The sequence below is a fragment of the Leiobunum rupestre genome, chromosome 7 (genome assembly GCF_980474605.1).
Source record: "Leiobunum rupestre chromosome 7, qqLeiRupe1.1.hap1, whole genome shotgun sequence".
Classification (NCBI taxonomy): Eukaryota; Metazoa; Arthropoda; class Arachnida; order Opiliones; family Sclerosomatidae; genus Leiobunum; species Leiobunum rupestre.
Window position 1 is genome coordinate 36,372,637 of NC_143390.1, and position 10,212 is coordinate 36,382,848.

General features: G+C 37.8%; 1 protein-coding gene and 1 non-coding gene across 2 annotated transcripts; one reads left to right on the plus strand and one right to left on the minus strand.

The window, feature by feature from the left end:
• Positions 1 to 1,164: 1,164 nt before the first annotated feature.
• On the minus strand, positions 1,165 to 1,238 carry TRNAI-AAU (transfer RNA isoleucine (anticodon AAU)). The gene has a single exon. It is a non-coding gene; the product is annotated as a tRNA-Ile (tRNA).
• A 1,134-nt stretch (positions 1,239 to 2,372) lies between these two features.
• On the plus strand, positions 2,373 to 9,296 carry LOC149936129 (uncharacterized). The gene is made up of 3 exons (XM_090153632.1): positions 2,373 to 2,679; positions 3,103 to 3,551; positions 8,989 to 9,296. The coding sequence occupies exons 1-3, from the start codon at positions 2,373 to 2,375 to the stop codon at positions 9,217 to 9,219; spliced, it is 987 nt and encodes a 328-aa protein (XP_090009758.1). The 3' UTR covers positions 9,220 to 9,296.
• The last annotated feature ends 916 nt before the right edge of the window (positions 9,297 to 10,212 follow it).

The window sequence follows — 10,212 nt, forward strand, 5'->3', positions numbered from 1 at the left end:
CTCTGAGGAATATTTCCACTATCATCTCGAATCAATAGAACTATTATTTCCAAAAATTAATTTCCTTAAAAGAGATTTAGCGCTTATTAAAATGAGTAATAATGCCGAAATTTAGCTATAGGAAAATTTTAAAGACTATTATTTAGGTTAATAAATAAATTAAATTAATAAATATATATATTTTCCACCTTGATTCAGACAATGAGTTCAAATAATCGAATATTGAATCACAGCATAAGTAACATAACATTTTATTACACTTATTTTTTCTTTCTTACTACCTGCTTTTTCATGAAAGACCTTTGACGTTAAATCGCAAAATAGACAGGCGAAGACAATACCAGTTCACCAAAAAGCTACCAGGAAAAAAAACATTTACCTAAGTGTTACTTATATATTATGTTACTTATGATATTAGTAGACAATGCACTAGAACCTGGAATTTTATACGCTTCCAAAATTAAAATAAAAGGTCCAAAAAAAGATTTTGACTATTTTAATCTCAACTCTATAATTTTCAGTAAATGTTTTTTTTTTGTGGGTTGAACCAGAAAGATTATATATAATTCAGGACGTCGTGCACGAATAAATATTTTTTTAATGGATAAAGATAACTCGGAACAATGAAATGTATAAATATCAACTATTGTTTTGGAATTATTTAAACCTTAGGTTTTGAGATCTCGATTTATACGCGTTTGCAGTATAATTTTGTGATCATAGAGCAAGAATAAAAAGGAACACCAATTTCTAACGTTGTGTTTTAAAAAATAAAACGTGTAATAATTTAAAACGAATAGAAAGGAAAATCAATGTTTTTTTTAACAAAGCTACTGCCATCTGGAGCACAACCAAAGAACTAAATGAATGCTATTTAGTGTGCAATTGTAATAAAATATTGTTATTTACTAAAACAAATCATAGTTTATAATAAATAACGTTCCTTAAATTAATTTATATAATTTAAACGAACTTATAAACTGTAACCCAATTTAAACGACAGATGGCGTATTATAGTCTCATAAACTACATAATATTTTTAACAAATTTATAAGCAGTTTTATAAATAAAAAATAATGAGAAATATACGGAAAATTGCCCTAAATTATTTCATCTATCGTTTAAATAAAAAGTTTTTAAAAAAATTAATAAAAAAAATGCTTCTGGCCCATGGGGGGATCGAACCCACGACCTTCGCGTTATTAGCACGACGCTCTAACCAACTGAGCTAATGGGCCACGATTTTCAGAGACTCAAATTCTTATTAAATAGGCACGGCCGTCATGTTTGGAAGTATAGGTTTAAAGGCGATTGGTGTTGAGCGTCAATGACGTACTACCGCGAAAATTTTAAAAGCGGTATTCCAAAAACCAACGCTATAAATATATAAATAAACAGCGATTCAATCGCCCTAAAAAAGTAAATTTTAAAACAAGAAGATTGTTAATGTATTTTGACAAAATTAATTTTATCTCAATTTTGAAGCATTTTTGCGAAACGCAAAAAAAACAGCGAGAATTGGAAGAGGGGAACAGAGAAAAATTGAAAGTCCGCGAAGGAAGCCACAACAATACAAGCAGGGGACAAAATAATAATCCCGCCCAATCTATTGTCGTCGAACGGCCGACTCCAATTGGCCGATTGACAAAATAAAGGGGGAGGGGCTTCTAATCGGATGGCTTTCACCGCGGATCGGAGCGACAGAAGGATCAAACACTACTAGTGCCGGCCTATAACATCGGATAAAACGGGGCAGCGAAATCCTAAAGAATGGATAAAGGTGCTAGAATACCAGAAAGGGTCACCCGCCACCAACGCCGAAGGGAGGAAGAAGGTAGTCAGAGCTACGACAGTAGTTTCGCGTCATCCTGGAGAAGAATAGGGATCATACTCGCCCCTACGCGAAAGCTCCACCCCGACAACTCAATCGCAGGCCCTGTAATCGGTTTGCTGGCCCACTAAATCGGCTAAGAAAGTTTAAGGCTTAAATAAGCCTTCAAGGCATAATGAAAATAGTACGTTGCAGGGGTTTGCTCGCGAAAAGGGGGGAGTGGACCCGGAGAGGGACACGCGAAAATGGGACCAGAAAGACTTCGAGCAGGATCTGACGCGAAGCTGTTTACGAGTGTGGTTTTTGCACGTTACTGGATCGTGATGGAAGTTGGCAAAACCGTTCGCCCGTTATCGGCGTTCTTACGAAGAGAGATCAGTAGATAGTTATTCCCAAGCGAGTTTCAAATTTGTTTTAATTAGGATCGGATCAGATCTTTTCCAAGAATTGCCGATTTCTCGGACCTGTTTTTTTATTTTTTTTCAATTTCGGAGGGTAAGGTCCTAATTTTCAATATTTGGGAGTTGTCAAATCGTCAACGATGGCAGTCGTGGCCAAAATGTTCGTGGAGAGGGACTCCTCAATGACCCGTTCCAACGCCAACAACACCAACAGCACCCAAGACGCGGATACGACCGCGGGACCAGTCAGGCAGACTCATCGAAGTTTCTCCATCGAAAGTATCCTCTCAGGGACTCAGGGATCCTTACGTTCGATTAAAGACAGCGTGGAGCCCATACTGCAGTCCCAAAACCACACGATGGTGCCCGTTTGCACCACATGGACACCAACGAACGCACCGTCGCTGCAAAGAAGCGCTCAACAGCACACTATCGCGGGACTTTTCGGTAAGAGACGCTGCTTTTGTATCTGTCATTTTTTGTGGTAAACATATCTCAGTTGCGACAGTTTTATATGTTACCAAGAACCTATAATGATTTCCAAAACCTCGAAGGCGACAGGCAGTCTCAAAGATCCAAGATAATACGCGCGTTTCTTGGGAAAGATACGGATGGGATGTTCTGTAATTTGATACATGGCTTCACAGTCCAAAAATGAACGTGTCTTTTACGAAACATTCGTCATTCGATAACTATAGATAAAATGTCAGTTTTGACAGAATGGAAATTCCAATTTAATGGGAAGGCGTCTTGATAATGAATCGGAGATTAATAACGATAGTAATTTTCATTAAGAAAAACCCAAAACAGCGCGTGAGTGTCTCGTTAAAACGTTGTATACATGAATGAAACGTTGTTGAATTATTGCAGGAGGACTTCGAGGAGCGATGTCCCATCCAGTCACAGTTTTAAGTCACAACGTTCCTCCGCAAGCGCACGCTTTTGTCACGTCTAGTCACGGCGCCAGGTTCTTGGGAGGACCTCATCACCATTACAGCCATCAGTCCTTGTTGGCTCAGCACGGCACGCCGCCACCGCATTTCTACCATCACCACCCGGACTTGCAAGGCACTCCCTTCCCGGGCAGCCACCATTACGGGGTTCACGCGGCACACTTGGGTTATCCGATGGGACATCCTTTCCCGAGTCATCATCACATTTTGGCTCTGCACGGGCGCCGCAAGAGACGACATCGGACCATCTTCAGCGAGGAACAGTTGGAGCAATTAGAAGACGCCTTCGAGCGCACGCATTATCCGGACATTCAATTGAGGGAGGATTTGGCCCTCAAGGTTGACCTCAAGGAGGAAAGAGTCGAGGTACGTAAACAAATTTCGTTGAATGTTTACCAAGGTTTGGTTGCCATTATATACTTTAAGCTTGGACGAATAATTACTGGACTCGAAACCAAATGGCGCGCTTGGTGCTTTTACGGCAGCGCCGCTTGTAGCACCGTAGTGTTAAGTATTCTAAAGATTTCTATCCAATATTAGCGGACGACGTTAGACCTAGCGTTCTTAGCTCGTCACTGTCGTCAAAGCTTACACCTTTATTTCCATTTTGAATAGGCATTTTTAAATTTATAATCTATTTAAACCTTCACACAAACTATATATGCAAAAACCTGTTCATTTTTATTCCAATACAATTATTACTGAGTAATCTAAAGCCCATTAAAATTCCAACAGACTCACTTCTATTAAAAACAGCAGAGCAGACGACGGAATGCGGGTTATCTGATATTTTTACGCGCGTGTCTTGTATTTGGATATAAATATTTCGCGATTCTCTCGGTAGGAGCGCTGACGGGCGATGCAAATTGTGCAACCGGGGATTTTGCTTAGGTTTCGAGTCCAGTAATTATTCGTCCAAGCTTTAAGTAGCATCCCAAAAAAAGCTCCAAGTAGCTATTTTAAAAATAAATCTTAAAAACTAAGAAGGATAAGGCGCCATTTCGTAATATCACCACCGTACTTCTCATACTGGGAGAGATTGGTGTTGTTTTACGTTGCAAAACAAAAAGGGATTTGGTGTCGTTGGGCCCAATCCTATTACGGGAGGGTGAACAAAATCCGATTCTTGCGGCCAAAGCCGCGAGAGAAGCCGCCCAAATAGCGCAATCCTCTCTTTTCCATCCTGCCAAAGACAGAGCCAGAGAGATTAGCCAGTTCGAGGCGTTTGACGCTGATTAAAACGCGATTGAAGTTAATATCCCCAAATCCGGCTAATTCCTCTCGCTAAAATTTCGTCGTGCTTGGGTTTATTACGGGCGTAAATCCTACGGTTCCGTCGGTTTCGGGTTACATCGGCAAATTCCCTACGTACGTAAGTAAAAGCCAAACTTCACCCTCCGTTTTACCTTACGTGGCGCTAGAAACTAATCTCAAACTCAACCGTATATAGTTTAGCGGCGGGTTTGAGAGAAAAATATTAATCGGTTTAATACTTGGGCTACTTTTAGGTCTTCACTCGGCTCGCCCTCGTATATTGGAAATAATAAAGAAAGCTTTCTAACGGCCGTAAAAATGGGGGATTTGTCCGAGCGTACGGGGGTTATTAGTTAGTTCAATACTGCATCGGGCTCTTTTTATCCGCAAATACTAAATGCGTTTATTTGGCTTCCAGATTTTTTCCCGAAATCGCGACTACCACCGAAGCTTTGAATTGAGAATTAAGCTTTTATAGGGCGAAGCCATACGCCTTTTTCCTATTTCGGATGACGTCACCCTGACCAAAACAGACCCCGATTTCGTCATCTCCTAAGAAAGACTTGGCGAGCTATGCAAATAGTTTTACGTCATGGAAGAAACCAGCTTGGCACTTTTTTTAGTGGGAAGAAGAATTATAATTATAAATTATAAATATGGCAAATAGTGGCTAATAATAAATTATTGAATTAAAATGATGTAAATAATACATAACCAGTAATTTCCCCTAAAGAAATAGCGGGTGAGGAAGTCAAACACAATGTCGCAGACTACCAAGACCGAGGGGTCGAACATTTACCAAAATCCCGTACACTTTGTCTAGAATCGTAAAATCTATTAACTCTCTCTATGGTAAATTAACATTGAAATCCCAAAATCACTTCAAAAAGTAATGATAAAATCGCCAAAATCTCTACGAAATTCCGAAATCCCGTACAAAATAATAGCAAGTGTCCGACTCCTCGACCAAGACGGTTGCAGAAAAATCGTTATTTCGTTAAAATATAACCAGAAATAAATATCTAGATTAGGCTATTTGCGACCGAAAAGAGTATAGGTGGCGTAACGGCTTGGGTTTAATTACAACTTTGTCACCGTTGCAAGAAGCGATTTTTTGCTCCTTAGAGGGATTTCAATACGTTGAAACTGAGTGCCGAAAGCTATAGTTGACCTTCTTTGATACCACCAAGAGTCAATAAGGTAAACCGTTAACAAAATGTATCCTAAATAAGTCTATTCGCGACCGAAACGAGTGTAGGTGGCGTAGTGGCGATATCTTCTCCGTGGTTGCGCCTAAGATCTAGCGTCTGCTACGGACAATTTAAAAAGTCATAAGAACATATTTTCTTAAATAAACTTATCAAAATATAAGCGAACGATGCAAAAATTATATTAAAATGCAAGTATCATTATTCATAAAGTCAAATTTAGGAATAAAGATGAGGAAAAACTAATAGCGTCTGCTTTAGCCGCTACCTACTTAGGTTTCAATGGCGAACCAACGGGGGCGTAGCGATAGTTTTCGGTCGCGAATAATCTATTTTTTTAATCCACAATCTGACAACTCGGGCAATATATTTGACTACTTGAATTTTTTTATAGACTTTTTTTGGGATTTAAAAAAACATTATTTGCCACTTTTTGCCATATTATCACTATATTTGACACCTGTAATAAGTGATAAGTATTCATCTAAGCCTGTGATGGGTAAACACGGGCCCTCTGCTAATTTTATTTGGTCCACGTAGTGTGATATAATTAACGTTAGCATAAATGTCGCATAATACCTCTAAGTATGACTTTGGAAAAAAAATACTACATCTTTTCTTCACAGTCACGCCAAAATTTTTTGAAATAGCATCACTCGGTAGGAGGGCTATAACAAATCTAACCCAAATCCTGTAACGCGATATTCAGGGAATTTGACCCGCGGTTTTGAAGGCCACCTTATTTAGCCGCACTAATTTCGTTTTCGTAATTGAAACTTTAACCCGGCCACCTGGATTAATGGCTTTAAAAGTCGCTTGATGACTTAGGCCTAAGGTGGTGCCTTGGGTATTAGCCTAACCTAGCTGAAGCAATTCAAGAAATTGTGTGTAATTTATCCACCAATATTAAATCTTTTTTATTAGGCGATCGGTGTTAAATTAGAAATTCACAAACAACTCGAATATTGTGGATTACTAGTGCAGTACATTGAGAAGCTATAAGCCAATCTCATTATGTTGTTTATGATGTTTATCAATCTTAAAAACTAAATACAAAAGATGTTAAAAAGATAAAAAATTAAGCTAAATAGCTGTTTTACACTGTTAGCTTGTTTTAAGGCCAATTTTATCGTTTGAACTTGGTGTTGAAACTACCGCCTCGTTTATATTAAGGCTTTGACATTTAGAATACATGGAAAAACCAGTTCCCCATTTAACAGTTTTTTATATACCGAAGTTAAATTATATTGCTTTGATTTATTTTGGTTTAAACTAACTCATCATATTAAAAGTAATAAAGTTCTAATTACTGGATAAAATTATCTGATAAACCATCGATACTGACTTACGCCGCGTTCTCGTAGGCAACATTATTATTACGCCGCAGACAAAATTTGTTGATTATTACGCCGCAGACAAAATTTGTTGATGATTGGCTGAATTTGAACTCTGACTCCTTTTTTATGAATAATCGAAAAATTATAATCACAAAGAGTGTTAAACTTCCGGACTACAGAATTGATAGTCGTTTTACTAATTTATTTTTGGTGAAGAAAGGATGTAGTGAGAAAAAATGAATGAGAAAAGCTACAAGTGTCATACTTAGGGGTATTATGTTACTTTTGACGTTAGTAATGGCCCACTGCCGTTATTTCTGATTCCCCCGGTTATTTAAGCTAAAATATATATTTATTTTTATTTTACAATCATTATTATAGTCTACAATTGCATTTCCTTTATAGCGAGACGTACGTTAGCTTAAAAGTTATTTTTGTAATCGCTAATGTCTTTTCTGTTTAGTTGTAATTGTCAATAGGGAAGTGTTGTAAGACTGTGCGATTTTTTGACTAGTTAAAAACTGTAAGAGTTAAATATTAAAATGGCTTCAAGTACGTGCGACATCCAAACTAATCTCTCGTCAATGGTCTAGGTCATAACGACATCCAAACTAATTTATCGTCAATGGTCTAGGTCATAACGACATCCAAACTATTTGCCTAGGCCATAGAAATATCTTCGCACAGCTCAAAACACTTTTCAATGGAATTAAATTTACTAAAAATCCACCTCAACACGACCCAAAATTTACCTCGTAAAGAATCCACTTAACTATAGCCAGGTTCACACTTACCCCTAAAATCGCTTCGTTTTAGATAACTAGTTTTCAAAACCAGCGCGAGAAATCGCTTCGTGTTGGTTCGAGGTTCGGGAAGCAACTCGTCCAAGTCGGTTCGCTTAGAATCGCTTTCAAAACGACAAGGTGGGGAAGTAAAATTGCTCGTATTTTCAAAAATAATGGGGATAAAATTCTAAATAATGTCAAATAATATTACTGTATGTATAGTAAACGTGATTAACTAATTGTTTTAGGATATATTTTAGTATTTTAAAAATTATGGTCATAATTCGAAATGACGTTAAGCCTTGGCTATAAGCGAATCGGGGTGAAGCGATTTCGCACAAGTTTGTGAACGAAGAATTATCGAAGGTGGTCAAAACTCGCATTCAAACCGACATAAACTGCTTAAGTGTGACCCTGGCTTATGTAAAGTATAGGCCAGTTCCCCCCAGGGCCTATACCTTGAAAATTTAAAAGGTACCCCTAAATCGTACCAATAATGCAAAAAAAGTAAATTTAGAGAAGTTCTTTGAGAGTTCACATTCAAATTCCTTAAAAGTCTACCGAAATTAAATAATGGAAGCACAGAAATTAAAAGTTCTAGGATGAATTGCCTAATTTTGCTAGTTTCAAGAAATAAATGGCACTTCAAAACCTTTCTAAGATGTCCAAAAGCCTAACCAAAAGTGCCTGAGACCGCCACAGGATAGCTTGTAACGCTGTATTTCTATCAAAAATAATTTTGAAAAAGCACCGTTATCCTGCCGTATAGGGATACTTCTGTCGTATAAACTTCTGGTTATACTAATGCAAACACTGAAGACGACCTTTACAAAGCGTTAATACCTTTTACTGCCCAAAGAATAGACGTTGTGTTCCTACTCCTTGGCTTCGGGACTGAAAGGAACTTTAGACCTATGAGATTTTATAAAAACCATTTTGGGTATGCGGTTGATATATAAAACGGTGTCGGTGTTGACTTCGGGACCACCTGACTGTCGAGTGGATCTCCATCACTCGTTAACAAAGGATCCGAATTTCGGCGCGGGCCACTCGAAGCCGCGCGTGACGTTGTCAACTTGACACGGAGCGCCGATTTTTCCGCCGCCTGAAAGAAGAGACGAACGCTCTTCGTTCCCAAATCTCATTTTAATTTTAATTAAACTTCAGCAGCACGTGTCCCTCGCCTCAGTATCATTAAATGTAATCTTATTTCTGGCAGGTTTGGTTCAAGAACAGACGCGCCAAGTGGAGGAAGCAACAGCGAGAGTTCCACGAGCGACAAAGACTCCAAAGACTGGCCCAAACGCAACAACGCGTCCAATCATCTTCCGCTCGAGATAAAACGACCAATCACAAGCCGAGTCCGCTCTCTTCAAGGACAATCGGAGGTCACCCGTCCTGCGCGCCCATAGACAATAGACGGGGATCCACTTCCCCGCTAAACGTTTAAATTAACCCGAGTAATTGGGGTCGAAATGAACCTTATATCGTCACAATTTTACGCCGTAAATCGAACGTTGCACAAAACTACGGTATCATCGATATTATTGTATATTTAAAATTGATGGAATGTTGTCGTTTTTTATGTAATATTTGTAATTAAATTATTTGTACAGTCAAATATAATTACTTTAGCTCTAATTTCTCGTAATATACACGCATTCATCCCGATTCTTTTCAAAGGAGACTTGGGAATCCGAATTTCATTAATTTGTTTTATTTTAATATTTAAATTACGCAACCTAAAGACCACATTGTAATACTATTATACTAGGCATATTTCATGACAACTGGGACACTACCAAATTATGAAAAAGGTGGTATCACAATTACACGGATTAAATCGAGATTATAAATACCAGTTTTCAAGCTTTTAAAATAATAGATATTATAACGATATTATTTCATTTATAAAGAATAAATGGAGTAGAAAATAATTCGAAAAATCGACTGCTAACACGCAATGCGACTTGTTTTTAAAGTAACTATAATGTCAACCATACCTAGCTTTTGTTAAACCTGCTGGATAAAATGTGAAATTCATTGATTAACCATAAAGAAGTTCAAACTCCCTTTAAATTGATACTTATCTCATTATAAACATCTCTTGAACTCTGACCAGAAGGGTAAATAAACGTCATCTGATAGGAAATATTTAACATCGGTATCCTAAAAGTTGAACATTTGAATATTTTCGACGATTTATCCATTTATACGACTTGAAATATACATACTTCATTGAACGTTTTATTTTTGGTTAGCGCTTGACCATATATCTACGATTTCAGTTAAACCAATTATATTAAGTATAATTAAGTTTTTTGGGACAACTAGTGGGATCCTCAAGGTCACGTTTTTCATCGCAGTGAAAATATCATATCCATCGATAGGAAATGACGCGATATCGATAGCTACTCGGGTGCCCTTTACTTGCTCTTAGCCA

Coding starts and splice junctions, on each gene's coding strand:
- LOC149936129 (XM_090153632.1), top strand. CDS start 2,373: ATGGCAGTCGTGGCCAAAATGTTCGTGGAGAGGGACTCCTCAATGACC. Junction 2,680..3,102: donor CACTATCGCGGGACTTTTCG/GTAAGAGACGCT, acceptor GAATTATTGCAG/GAGGACTTCGAGGAGCGATG. Junction 3,552..8,988: donor TCAAGGAGGAAAGAGTCGAG/GTACGTAAACAA, acceptor TATTTCTGGCAG/GTTTGGTTCAAGAACAGACG.